At 36.1% G+C, this 15,457-nt stretch overlaps 1 protein-coding gene across 1 annotated transcript; it reads left to right on the top strand.

Annotated features, from left to right (window-relative positions):
* Positions 1-1,055: 1,055 nt before the first annotated feature.
* Positions 1,056-7,589, top strand: LOC124885202. The gene is made up of 3 exons (XM_047414476.1): positions 1,056-1,255; positions 1,429-1,694; positions 7,423-7,589. Exons 1-3 carry the CDS (start codon positions 1,056-1,058, stop codon positions 7,587-7,589), a joined length of 633 nt encoding a protein of 210 aa, XP_047270432.1.
* The last annotated feature ends 7,868 nt before the right edge of the window (positions 7,590-15,457 follow it).

The raw sequence follows: 15,457 nt of genomic DNA, 5'->3' as shown, positions 1-15,457 counted from the left end.
GTTATGACTTGTAGTATACTTCCGCTATCCTATTATGGTCGGGATTCATCCGACCCTTGTGATTTATATTGATGATTAGGCTGGGTTATCAGGGTGACCTTCGATCCATGTGGTCTTGAGGTGCCCATATGACATAGCCTAATTTTGGGGCGTGCCAAGTTGGTATCAGAGCCTAGGTTTATGGACAGTTAGGTGTCCACTATATCGTGCCGAGTAGAGTCTCTTTTATGGGTATGAAGCGCACCACACTTATAAAAGAGGGGCTATGAGATATTTAAGGAAATATTTCCCTTTCTTGTGTTTCAATCTCAAGCTATAGAGTCTAAGGTCTTGGATTCCTCTGATTTCCTTTTGCTATTTTTAAGATCATGCCTCCAAGGAGATCTGAGGTTCAGGCAAACACTTTTGCCCCAGGTGAGGGCCCTATGGACAAAGCTCGTTCGACTTCTGGAGTTTAGACCTGGGCTAGGGCTGCGATATCTGACCATCTTTATGGGGTTCCACTATTCCCACCAACCACGACTATGAAAGTAACCCTCCTATCCTGTTACCTCATGGGGATTCTACTAATGTCGAGTTTCATCGCTCTATCAACCTCCTGACTCGATTGGTGGCCTCTCAATTGGACTGTGGTGCTCCGATTACCATTTTTCTGAGGCCATAAGAATTGGGAAATTTATAAGGTTCCTATATTCTCTTATACGAAGGTTAAGAAAGATCCTCAAGGCTTTGTTGATGAAATAGAGAAGATCTTCTAAATCATGCATGCTTTGGAGATTGAGGCCGTTGAGTTTACTTCCTACCAATTGAAAGATGTAGCGTACCAATGGTATGAAGGGTGGGAGTTGTCTAGAGGTATTGATGCTAGTCCTGCTATGTGGGTGGATTTCTCTAAAGCTTTTTTAGACCACTTCTTTCCTCAAGAGTTGAGGAAGGCAAAAGCGGAAGAGTTTGTGAACTTGAAGCAAGAGAGGATGTTCGTTCAAGAGTATGCCTTGAAATTCTATTAATTATCAAGGTATGCTCCTGAGATGGTTTCTATCATGAGGGCTAGAATGCATAAGTTTGTCTCGAGATTGTCCAATGAGTTAGTCTTTGAGAGCAAGGCAGCCTTGTTGATTAAGAACATGGATATTTCTAGATTGATTGTGTATATTCACCAAGTGGAAGAAGAGAAGAAGAAGCAAGTTGAGCTTAGTGATAGGCAGGGAAAGAAATTTAGGCCTTCTGAGCATAGTGGTAGAGATGGTGACAAGTGGCCATAAAAGAAGTGGGGAGTTTGGGCTCTTTATCCTCTGATAATGCTCTCTCTCCTTACCTAAAGTTTTTAGGTATTCATCGGTCTTAGTTTAGTGGTGAGTCCTGGGCACAGGGTGCCCAATTTTAGGCTAGTGGTGCCCAGTCGGCTCCACTCTGCCTTTTTTATAGATTTTATGGTCAGAGTCATCGTGGTCAGTATGAGAAGGAGAGGAACAAATATTTTCATTATGGTCAAATTGGGCACATGCAGCATGAGTGCCCCTCTTTAGCAGCTTGTTGGGCTAACAGGGCTCCCGTTGCTACTCCATCTACTCCCGCACCGAACGGTGCTATGTCTGTCTTTGCTTCTATTTTTGGCACCGGTGTTGGCCGAAACCGCTTGTATGAACTTGCTACTCGCCAGGATTTTGAGGCATCTCCCGATATTATCACGGGTATGTTGAGACTTTTATCTTGTGATGTGTATTATTTGCTTGATCTAGGGCCCACTCTTTCCTATGTGACCCCATATGTGGTTGTGCATCTTGATTGTGGTTTTGAGAGTCTATCGGTTCATTTTCTATTTCTACCTCGGTTGGAGACCCTGTGCTTGTTAGAAGGATCTATAGGAGATGTATGGTATCTGTTGATGGAAGAGATACTCTTGTAGACTTGATAGTGTTGGACATGGTTGATTTTGATGTCATTTTGGGGATGGATTGGTTGTACTCTTGCTATGCTTCCTTAGATTGCCGGACCCGTAGCGTCATGTCTAAATTTTCTAATGAGCCGGTCATTATATGGAAAGGTGGTTCCCTAGTGCCAAAGGGAAGGTTCATTACTTATCTTAAAGCCCAAAGTTGATTTCAAAAGGCTGTTTGTATCATTTGGTCAGAGTAAAAGATTCTAACTCGAAAGAGCCTTCTCTAGAATCCATTCCCGTGGTAAATGAGTTCCCGAGGTATTTTTGGATGATCTTATCGGTGTTCCTCCCAATAGAAAAATTGATTTTAGGATTGATCTTGTTTTGGACACTCGTTTAATTTTTATCCCTTCTTATAAAATGGCTCCGGCGGAGTTGAAAGAGCTCAAAGAGCAATTAAAAGGTTTAATCCATGCTAGTGTGTCTCTGTGGGGTGCTCCCGTGTTGTTCATGCGCAAGAAGGATGGTTTCCTTTATATATGCATTGATTATTATTGGTTGAACAAAGTGACGGTAAGGAATAAATATCCTCTTCCTAGGATAGATGATTTGTTTGATCAACTTCAAGGTGCAAAATCTTTCTTTAAGATTAATCTTAGATCGAGTTATTATCAGCTTAAAATTAGGGATGCGGATATCCCTAAGACTGCCTTTAGAACCCGATATGGTCACTGTGAGTTTTTTGTCATGTCTTTTGGGTTGACCAATGGCCCAGTGACATTCATGGACTTGATGAATAGGGTCTTCCATCCGTTCTTGGACAGGTTTGTCATTTTCTTCATTGATGACATCTTAATTTATTCTAAGAGTGAAGCGGATCATGTAATGACCTCCATTCCGTGTTACAAACTTTGAAGGATCATCGTTTGTATGCCAAGTTCTCCAAGTGTGAGTTTTGGTTGAAAGATGTTGGTTTTCTTGGTCATGTCATTTCTAGTGAAGGGATCATGGTATATCCCTACAAGGTTGCGACGGTTAGAAAGTGGCCTAAGCCTACCACTCCAACTGATATTCGGAGCTTCTTGGGTCTAGCCGGTTAATATAGAAGGTTTGTAGAGAGTTTCTCTACTATAGCTGCCCCATTGACCAAGTTGACCCAAAAGAAGGTCAAGTTCTTATTGTCTGATGTGTGTGAGGATAGTTTTGAGAAGTTTAAAGATAAATTGACTTCGGCTCTGGTTTTGACCTTGCCCGAGGGTAGTGATGGTATATTGTAATGCTTTTCATATCGATCTTGGTTGTGTGTTGATGCAACATGGTAGGGTGGTGGCCTATGCTTATAGGCAATTGAAATTTCACAAAAAGAACTACCCTACTCATGACTTGAAATAATTAGTCATGGTTTTTGTGTTAAAGATTTGGCGACATTATCTTTATGGGGTTCATATTGATATCTTTTTCGATCATAAGAGCCTCCAATATGTATTTACTCAAAAGAAGTTAAATCTCTGGCAGAGAAGTTGACTTGAGTTGTTGAAAGACTATGGTATGATTCTTCATTACCATCCCGATAAGGCAAATGTAGTTGTTGATGCTCTTAGTAGATTTTCCATGAGAAGTTTGGCTCATGTAGATGAGGATAAGCAGGAATTGGTGAAGGATATTCACCGTTTGGCTAATCTTAGAGTTCGACTTGCGGACTCTGAGCATGGTAGTGTATTTGTGCATCTGGTATCTCAGCCGTCTTTTGTTGTTGAGATAAAGGAGAAGCAAGTATTGGACCCTTACTTGATAAAGATCAAGGGTAATGTGGGTCAACACAAGATTGTTGTAAAACCCCACAAAATTCTAAGCTTAACTCAGTCCGTTAAAGCTTGAAAAAAGCTCCCAGACTTAGAAATTTCAGCTAAGTGTTTATACTTAGAAGTATTTTAGCCTTTATAAGTTGGCGATCCTATTCTACGACCCTTATGACCTTGATATATCAATTTTTTTGATTGATTCATGATCAGGAATGTCAGTAGGTTACTTCGGGTGAACTTCAACTTTTCTGGACCTTGCTTGAACCATGTTCAGGTGACGAAAATAGTCGGTCGACGCGATCTCGATGCATCGCTTCGCACATCACGTTGACAGATAATCTTCCCCAGCTTTCAGTGCAATTCCAGTGAACCAATGCGAACTCGACGTGGTGCATTGGTCATCGCATTGATGCTATCGACACGGCGTACCAGTCTGCGTGTCACTGGACACGTTTTTAGTCATTAAAAGCCAGCGTCCAGAGGGGTATTTGGGTCATTTTCCCATCCTTAATCAGGCCCAAAAATACAAAATTCAGCCCTCAATAAGCAAAATATACTCATTTTCTCTCATTCTCTCAAGACACAAACCTTAACCCATCAAAGTCAAGATCGAGATTCAAGAAATTCACCATCAATCTTCACAAATTCAAGCACCAAGAAATGTTAGGTGTTCATCCAAGGGTTTCCTTCCACCCTTGGAGTTCAAGAACCTCTTTTAAAACGTCAAGTGCATTGAATTCATGAATTCCATATTGGGCTTGAATGTATTCATGATTATGATGTTTATTGGGTTTCTAATTCATGATTTATTACAAGATTTATGTAAATTATTGGATATGTGTGTAGTATTATGTGAATTCATGTTAAAGCCCTTGAATTTGTAAGTTGGGATTGGAAATCATGATGCCTACATGTTGATTAGTATTATGTGCATAGATTATGTTCCCCAAGTGTTTGATAAATTGATCATGTGGATTAAACAGGGAAATCATGACATGCTAGCTTATGTACAAGCTTATATCTTACAAGTGTTTGATAAAGTGTCTCTATGAATGAGTTATGAACATTGTAATGCTTTTCAAGATCATGTTATGCTTTACTTTTCATGTTATCGAGTCCTGGGGCTATCTAATACCCTTCAATTTAGCTATTTGCCTAGAATTATAATAGCTTCAAAATAGTCTCAGTAATGTCACGTACAGTAGCATTCAGTCAGTACAAAACTCAGTATATCCAGTCAGCAAATAGAACTCAAAACACTCAATCAGTTATAGTACTCAGTGAACTCAGTCCAATTCAGTCAGTTAACATGATCAGTAATAGTTCAGTCTAGCCTAGAATAGTTTAGAAATTAGTTCAGTATCTATTCAGTTGGAGTAGGATTCAGCACCGAGTGAACCCAAGGATGGGGACTCAACTGCCAGTAGAGGGTGTGATCCTTAGAAGCAGTCCTGGCATTCTAGAATTACATAGCCAGCGTAGGTTGAGACATCAACCTGCCAGTTCAGTGTTGATGAGGTGTTCTACCTGCCAGTTGAGGTACCATCATTCTCGTTTAGAGCACCTGCCAGATGAGGGTGACTCAGTATTTTTCTTTACCCGTGACACGGTACTGACACCCTTCTAGCTGGGGTTACAGGTTGGATCCTAATTAGTTCAGAGAGGGGCATGTCGGTTAGATGATTACCTCCTACAGTTTCAGTTTCAATCTTAGTATAGAACTTAGTTTAGTTCTACAAAATTAGGACTGCCAGACATAGTCACCCAGCTCGGTATAGAACTTAGTTCAGTTCTACAAAATTAGGACTGTCAAAAATAGTCACCCAGCCATCAGTAATACAGTTATCAGTAAACTCAGATATCAGTCATTCAGTTATCAGAACTCAGTATCTAGTGTTACTATGATCTCAGACACAGCGTATGTAAATGTGTGCACAATATAACATAAATAGTGTTTCATTAGTTTCAGTTATACATATACTCTCATTCAGTTGTATTCATGCTATTTAGTTAGTTATTGTTCATGCATATGAACCCTTGCATATCAGCCTACCTCACTTAGTATGCTAGTACATTCAAAGTACTGACACATATCTTTTCTTTTACGCTATGATGTTTTGTATCATAGGTTCAGATGCACGGGCTCCTAACAATACTTAGCATGCCAGACTATCAGCAGCAGACCTAGTAGTGAGTCCTCATAGTTCAAGAACAAAGTTATCATATCATTTCAATATTTTAGTATTCAATTTATTTCAGTGGTCGGATTTAGTTGGGGAATTGTCCCATCAACTCCATATTCAGACAGATAGAGGCTTTTAGACCATACTTTCAGACAATATCCAGTTGTACAAATTATTATTATAGTTAGTATTCTTTATCAGTATTTCAGGTTTTGAACCTTATGATATTTTATCCTATTCTTCCGTATTTATTAGTATTATTACTCAGTGCTCACAGCAGATATTAGTCATGGGTTAGCTTGTGGTCCTTCGAGGTCGTAAGCACCGTGTGGCATTTGGGGTACAGACTCAAAACATTACAGTTGCGTACTTTGTGATTGGTGGTGATGGTATCTTGAGATACCAAGGTAGGCTATGTGTTTCCGACGTCGATGGATTAAGGGAAATGGTCATGACCGAGGCTCATAGATGCCGCTATACTATTCATCCTAATTCTACCAAGATGTATCACAACCTTAGAGAGTTCAATTGGTGGATCAATATGAAACTTGATGTGGCTATCTATGTGGCCAAGTGTATGGTGTGTCAACAAGTGAAAGTTAAGCACATAAGGCCCGGTGGGTTGTACCAATAAATTATATTGTCCGAGTGGAAGTGAAAGGCAATTAATATGGATTTCGTTACCGATCCTCCTAGATCTCAAAATAAATATGATTTTATTTGGGTTATTTTTGATAGAATGACCAAGTCCGCTCACTTCTTGCCTGTGAGGACTAATTACTTGGTAGAAGATTATGCTAAGTTGTATCTTACAGAGATCGTGAAGTTGCACGGTGCTCTAGTTTTGATCATCTCGAATTGTGGTCCCCCATTTTCATCCCACTTTTGGAAGTTGTTCCAAAAGGGTTTGGGTACTAGAGTGTGCCTTAGTACCATTTTCACCCGCGAATGGACGGGTAAGTGGAAAGGACTATCCAAATATTAAAGGATATATTGTGGGCTTATGTGATTGATTATGGTAGCAGTTGGTATGACCACTGCCTTTGATTGAGTTTGACAATAATAATAGTTACCTATCTAGTATTGGCATGACCCCTTTTGAGGTATTATATGGTAGGTGATGTCGATCTCCTATTGGGTGGTACGAGGTTGGCGAGGGTAATTTTCTTGGGCCTGATTTAGTTCACCAAGCCTTAGAAAAGGTGAAGGTGATTCATGATAGATTGAAAACCGCTCAAAGTCACTAAAAGTCCTATGCAGATGTGAGGCATAAGGACTTAGAGTTTAGTGTTGGTGATTGGGTATTCTTGAAAGTGTCTCCAATGAAGGGAGTGTTGTGGTTTGATAAAAAGAAAAATCTTAGTCCCTGATATATTGTCCCTATTTTATAATAAAGAGAGTTGGTAATGTTGCCTACATGCTAGAGTTGTCTTCCAGTATGGACTCTATTTACTCGATTTTCCATGTCTCTATGTTGCGAAAATGTATGGGTGACCATTCATTGGTTGTTCCCTTGAGGGACGTTGATATCTTAGACTCTTTTTCCTATGAGGAGATCTCAGTGAGGAACTTGGATCAATAAGTTCGCCGATTACGGATGAAAGAGGTGGCTTCGGTGAAATTTCTATGAAGGAACCAAAAGTCCGAGGAAGTTATGTGGAAAGCAGAAGCAGATATAAAGTTCAAGTATCTGCATTTGTTTCCCATTTTGGAAACTTCTGATGGAGGTATGTGTTAATATCTTTGCTTTGATTTATGTCTTTGATAGACAATAGGTTGAAGTCCCAAGCTTTGAATTGAATTATGTCATGCTAGACCATGGGTTCAATTCCTTAATGCTTTGAAATTATGTATGTTCTTGTTGTGATGGGTTTAAGTCTGTAGTACCTTGAGTTGCTTCATGTCTTTGGTAAATGATGGGTTAGAGTCCCTAATCCTTGAATTGAGCAAGTATCCTTGATAAGTTGATGGGTTGAAGTCCCTAAGTTATGTATTGAGTAAGTATTGATAAGTAAGGGGTTTAAGTCCCCAAATTTTGAAATGAAAAAGTGTCTTTGATGATTAATGGGTTTGAGTCCCAAAGCCAATGAAATGAATGATTGATTGATGACGAGCATGATGTATGTTGTATTTTAACATTGTTTAAAAAATTAAATTGATGTGTGTTAATGTGTTAACTTGTGTTTATACTTGTCTTACCCATCATTCGTGGTCGAATGATCCCAGTGAGGGAGAATTGAAACACCTAGGCTTTGAACCATGATAAGAACTTCTCCATTTGATGTCTCTAGGGTAGGTATGACTAGGGGCATGATTCGTATCATTGGATACGGGTCGTATCCACTCTTCCCTCCCCTTTAGTACCTTGAGCAGCCTAGGAGGGTAGTATACTTTCCAATATACGAGTGACCGTCCCTTCAATCGAACCTAAAGGTATGATTCATACCTGAAAGTACGATTAATATCTCGGTAAGTCGTATGGTGTATGAAACTTGGTGTAGAGTGGACCATTTTTGGTATGAGTGTTGTATACAGTTAGGAAATGAGTCGTACCCCTTGGATACGACTCAAGGGTGTGTGGTCGCACCCTTATCAGTATAGGTGGCTTAGGAGAAGCCTAGGGTACAATTTAGGGTACCACTCATACCCTAGGGTAATATTGACTCTAGCGAGTCGTACCCACCTGGATGACCATTTTCCAGCTTTTAACTAGGGGCCTTGTGGTCATTTTCTACACCCTAAACCCTAAGTCCCTTCACTATGTAAGTGTATATGGCCTTCTTAAACACATTTTGAGTGGATCAAATATCTAAAACACTCTCTCAAACTCATCTTTGAAGAATTGGAGGCTAGGATTTCAAGGTGGTCTTCAAAAGGCAAAGTGGAGTCAATATTCTTGGTGAATCAAGTTGTTTAAGGCATGTAACTCTTTCCCCTTATTAAATAACTCTAAATCCATGTATTTTACACTTGGATTTATAAGTGTACATGGTGATTTTGAAATCAAATGAAAAGGGTTTTGTTGTCTAATGATGAATAATGTTGTATCTTGCTTAGAATTGTGTTTATACATATTATTGATGATAATTTGCATATGTGGGTGCTTATTGTATGTGGTTTAACAAGAGGGTCTTTAATAACCCTAATCTGATGGTTTCTACGATGAAATAACCTTGTTAAAGGTATGCACATAAGGTGTTTGTGAAAATGTCTAAGTGAATTGTTTAGTCAGTCGTTGGTGATGTGTTGAACTAGGGAAATGTCCCAATAGTTATGAATGGTGGATAAACAATATTGTAAAGGCATTATGAGCCATATATTGTGAAATTGATAACCTTGTTGGTTGATGTCTAATGAGGGGTTAAAGTCCCTAAACATGAAAATGAACTTAAATTGTATGTTGAGCTAAATTGCGGTGAGATTGTAGTATAATATTGTTAATGGAATGTGAATAGTTTATGAGGGTCTTGATGACCATAAATTGAATTGTATGATGGATTGAATGAAGGCACTGGTTTATTGAAATGGTTGAGCAATGAAGGCTCCCATGAGGTCACGTATAGTATTGAATTAGCTAAATAGTTAAAGTCCTTAAGTGTTGTATGGAATGAATTATGATGCATGGGAAAAGGGTTAAAGTCCCAATGTCAACTATGATAGTTGTGATGAATTGAGGTTGAAGTCCCTTGCCTTATGAAATGGCTTGAGGTTGAAGTCTCTTGCCCAATGAAATTGATCAAGGTTAAAGTTCCTTGTTGTAAGAGATCTCTTGAGGATAGTGTACCTCACTGAATGAAATGACTTGCGGTTAGCGTCCCTTGGCATGAGGTTAGAGTCCCTTGTCTAATGAATAAGCATGGGATTGGTGTCCCTTGCCTAGATGAAAGGGTGAGTGGTTAGATTCTCTTGTTTGAATGATTGTGTATGTGGTTAAAGTCCTTGGCTAATGAATGTGTGAGCATAGTTAAAGTCCTTTGTCTAATGGTATGTGATTGTGGTGAAGTCCTATGCCTAGATAGAATTGTTGAACTTAAGTGTAGAAGATCAGAGTCCTCTACTTCATGTCTAGTGAATGAATGTTCAAGAATGTTGTTAAGTCTCGATTTCTTGATTAGCATATGATATACCTATATGTAAGGGTAAGTGTATGAATATGATTGAATATGTTACATTGACTTGTTGTTGAATGAAGATACTATTATATCCTTATCCTTGAGTTACATGCTAGCGTTCAAACTGCTAACCATCTTCGAACGCTATGTCCCTAAGTGACATAGGGGTTTCATCTTCTATTCTTGCGCAGTGATTAGGTGATCGAAGCGGTTCGTGCATTGACTTCGGAGTGGTGAGGTTCCTTATTTCGGAAGACATTCATTCTTGGTCTTCTATCTTTAGAATTAGTCTTATTTTGACTTGATTTGGCTATTGTCGGGGGCTTGTCCCGACATTTATATTTCTAAACATCAATTTGTATAGAGGTATTGTGGATGATTGTGGACTTGGGTGTAATGGTTAGATTGATGAATCTAATGAAGTGTTTAGACATTTTTAAGTTATGACTTGTAGTATGTTTCCGCTATCCTATTATGGTCGGGATTCATCCGACTCTTGTGATTTATATCGATGATTAGGTTGGATTATCGGGGCGACCTTCGGTTCATATGGGTTTGAGGTTCTCATACGACAAGGCCCGATTTCGGGGCGTGTCACCCATTATGTAGCTACATATGAGAAGTAGAAAAATACTTTATAGAATAAAAAAAAATAACAAGTCTCCTCGTAATCTTCTTGCTAGCTACAAACATTTGATTGAATGATGATTAGAGCTGTCAAAATGGGCTTGCCCAACCTAATTCAATCCAAGCCTCACGGGTCAAAGAATTTGATGAGCTAGGACAGACTGACCATTCACTTTAAATATCCATAAAATGTATGACCCAACCCAACCCTAATAGGGTCGCAGGTTGGGGCGGGCTAGCCCTTTATTTTTGTCAATTTTTTGTTAGATTTTCTTTTTCAATCTATATTTAAATTAATAGATATGACATTTCATTCACACTTCTAACATATTATTATATAAAGTACATAATTCTATGATGATTTTTAATATTTTTAACACTAATACATTGTCAAGCACATTTGAATTCATTGATTAAATTATCTTAATTAACATCAACATTCATATGCAAATTTAATAAGATAAACAATATCAAAAAGTTAAATATACAAATTTAATAAGTTAAACAATAGCAAAAGTTATATATCAAAAAATAATAATATTTAAAATTTACTTAAAAATATTATTGCTTTGAATTTGAATAATGATGTGCAATCAATTCGAATAGCTGCAACAAGTATTTGAACATTTTATGATGGATGAAATTTTATATTTATGATTAGAAATTTTAGTATTAGTCATTTAATGCTAAATGAGTAAAATATTGTGCAAGATACTAGGTAAAATTTATTAAGTAATCACTATTTATATTCTTAATTCTTTTTGCTTACAATTTTCTTTTAATTTAAGTTTAAATTGAATAACAATAACAAATGAAACATTTATCCTAAATACTAGTATACTTTAAGTTAAATATTATGTAGGATATTAAACTTATTCAGTAACTATTATTCTTAATTATTACTTTTTCTTTGACAATATTCATATATTTTAATTTAAATTAAATAATATTTTAGCCCACGGACCGGTTTAGCCTAGCCTCAATCAAGCCTCAAGGGTCAGCGGACTGACTTGGACTGAGCTTATAAACCCTAATTTTAAATAGACTCAAAAATTATAATCCAACGCTACCTAATAGCGGGCTGAATTGGGCTGGCGTCAAGGGCCAAGTCCTTTTTTGACGGCTCTAATGATGATTGTCAGAGATGGTCCCGATAGAGTAGTGAAATAAATCACTTTTTTGGATGATCATATATGACATTGCTTTAAAACGCTGTTTATCTCGCATCTAAATCATTGTCACTATAAAAACATGATCAAAAGCTTTTCCAACATTTACTCATCTTGTATTATATGATACATCAAGATTTTAATTAGTAAAAAAAATTTTAAATTATACATAAATCTAAACCTAATTTTCCATTCTGCGACACTATAGGAATTGAAGAATAGTCAATCAAAACCTAAATAGAGAGAAATAACTGATAGGAATGATATTAATTAATTGGTGATTAACTAACCACAACAACAACAACATATCCAGTATATTTTCACCTAGTGGGGTCTGGGGAGGGTAGAGTGTACGCAGACCATACCACTACCTTAAGAAAAGTAGAGAGGTTGTTTCCGATAAACCCCCGGCTCAGGACCAATAACAGTATAACAAATACAAAAAGTAAGCGGATACAAACTAGTATGGTACACAAAACAAACTAACAGTATAACAAACACAAAAGATAAGTGCATAATAAACTAGTACGGGATGCAAAAAAGCCAACACCACTAACCCCAAAAACTACAGCCCCAACTCTACGAACTAGAAACTCCAAACCCAAAGGAGCACTCCCCTATTACTACCGCCGCGCTCCCACCTCGTAACCCTCTACCCTAATCTGTATTCTCCGCACCTTCCTATCAAGGGTCATGTCCTCTGTAAGCTGTAATTGCTCCATATCATGCCTAATTAGTTTCGAGATAAGTTATACCACATATTTGGTGGTATAAGTTATCCCACCTTAATTTATCTTTGGATAAATTATAAAATGAAAAAAATACCCCCAAACCCATTACAAACACATTTCTCCAATCTTTTTCATCATCTCTAATTATTGCTTTTAAAATTGGAAAATAATTATTGATATCTACTTGATTATCTAAAACGCGTTATTATGACAAATTAAAAAGACAAAAATATCTTATTTTGGAACGATGGAAATATATGACTAAGAAAAATTAACCTCTTATTAATTGAACTTTGCATTTTTTTCATCCTATTGCTTGTGAATTTTATAAACTTATACGTTATTTTCTTATATAAAGGATCAAATGAAAAACTAACAAATTAAAAATTAAAACATGATAGATTCATACATAATAAGGATCAAAACTGGGTACAATAATTTTTTATATATCCAACAAAATGTAAGTACTATAATTTTTTAAGCATAGAAAAACAGAATTCAACATCAACTTTTTCCTTCCAAGTGTTATTTTTGTGAATTGATAACACAAAAAGTTCTTACTACACAATGAAAAGATTAATTAAAGTAAGTGGATTTTATAATAATAATTACCATTCACTAGTAATCTGTAAAATATTGTAGAAACTATAAAGGCGTTGCCTAGTTTTAATACACATTATTGTTTCACAATCGACTCTATTGTTCAATTACATATTTTCAATTAAATAGTTTTTTAATCACTTGAAAATTGATATTGTATATATTAGTTAAAATAAATTTTAATATTCTATATTATATGAGTAATATGTGTTTAAATGAAGTGACATAAACAACAAATTTCTTTTACTTTAACAAACTTAAGTTGGAAGTTTTTATTTCAAACTAAATAAGATGTAGTAAGATTTTTTTTTTTAAACACACACGACATAATCATGGGAAGACACATGCAAAAGAATTAAAGCTAAATAAGATGAAAGTTTTATTTTTAAAATACACGCGATATAATCATGAAAATGCACACACAAAAAAATTAAGCTAAATAAGATGAAAGTTTTATTTTTAAGAATAAATATTTAAAGCTTGAAAAGAAATCTATATAAGCAAAAAAGAAGTTAAATAAGATGGGGGTATTTTGGTAATCAATTACTTTATTCTTAGAAATTATACCATGCATATTACTTTGAAAATAACAAACCAAACACTCAATAAAAAATAATTCCAACATAACTAATCTCAGTATAACTTATCTTATCAAAACTTATCCCAACATAACTACATTCCCAACCAAAAGACACCTAAGGGGTCGTTTGATGTAAGAGATAAGGAAAGATAATTCCGGGATAAGTTTTTAGTAACCCTTTATCCCTTGTTTGGTTACAAAAGTATGGGATAACTTATCTAGGGATTAATAGTTAGTGTCGGGATAAGTTATCCCTACCTTGGGGTAGTATAGTAATATCGGGATGACTTATACAGGGATAAAATACGTAAATTATCAAAAATATCCTCCTTAAACCCTATTTATACATTTTTTTTTTAAATTGGAGGTAGAGGAAGGGGAATGAGGGAAGGGATTACAATGTGGGGAATCGAAACCTCACCAACAAGATGTAAGTTCAGGTAACTAACCAACTAAGCTACTAAAATTCCTCACCCTCTTTATACATCACTTTTTCACATCCATATATATTTTCATAATTTTTAATATCATTTTCTTCACTACTCGTTATTTTTTTGATAATATATTTTTCTATTAAAAAATCACCTTACAAATATAATTTTTATTTATGAATAGAGAAAATGGTCAAAAACCACTCAACCTTTACCCAAAATTCCAACTACACACCTGTTCTTTGTGGGGGACCTATTACCTCCCTGAACTATTTTAAAATAAATTTATTTCCCTCCTAAATGCTGAGATGGCACGGAAGGTGTAGTGCACTCTCTTTGAGAGAGTGAAGACGTTTTAACCCCTTAATTTTTTAATTTCTTAATTTCTTATATTTTTTATTTATTTTTTCCATTGTCTTCTTTCTCTTTTCTTTCATTAACACCATGACTTTTCTTTCTTTCACACCATGACTTTTCTTTCTTGTTTCTTCTCTTCAACAAAATACCATGACTGCTCCACACACACCAAATAAGTTATACACAATTCCATAAAAAACAACTCAATTAACCATTATTTCAACACACACATTCCAAATGGGTCTATCTTCAATTCCATCAAAAATGACAAAATTAATAATTATTTCAACACAAACGTGAAATGGGCCATCTTTCATTTCATTGAAAGAGCAAAATTAATAATTATTTCTACAATTAGTGCAATAGCTAAAATACAATTTGCGAAAATGGTTGAGATGCTTTACCGTTTTGGGAACAAATTACAGATGTAGAATCCATATTGCCATGAACTTGACATTTGTATCCTAACATTAGTTTTACTGTAAGAAAACCAAAAGCATAAAACACTTGCCGAAAAACTGAAAACAACGACTATACAGGGACAAATATACCCTATTTAAGAGAAATTTCAACTACCATAAACACCAAGAAAAAGCAAACTAGTTACACCAAAAAACTTCTAAGCAGCTCAATTTTATCCAATATCCAATATGCATTACCGAATTCAGATTACAAAATGGCAATTAGCGACCCAACTAAAGAACTCTGAAGCAATTATCCGGAAATGGAATAAAGCTAGCATCTTTCGTTGTCGATATAAAGTTTGAGCAACCCAATTGAAGAACTGAGTCGTCTCACTCGACCCATTGGACAATCCTTCGATGTCGATGAATTTCCCACATGCCAATCACCAAATCTTGAAGAAGAGAAAACTGGTGAAGACACTTGCAAGAAAGCAAATTGGGTCTTGGTTTGTGTTGCAAATGTGGGTTTTTAATATATATATATATATATATATATATATATATATATATATTAAAAAC

The sequence above is a fragment of the Capsicum annuum genome, chromosome 6 (genome assembly GCF_002878395.1).
Source record: "Capsicum annuum cultivar UCD-10X-F1 chromosome 6, UCD10Xv1.1, whole genome shotgun sequence".
NCBI classification, from domain to species: Eukaryota; Viridiplantae; Streptophyta; class Magnoliopsida; order Solanales; family Solanaceae; genus Capsicum; species Capsicum annuum.
Note: the sequence above shows the minus strand (reverse complement) of the source record. Positions and strands in the feature narration are given on the sequence as shown.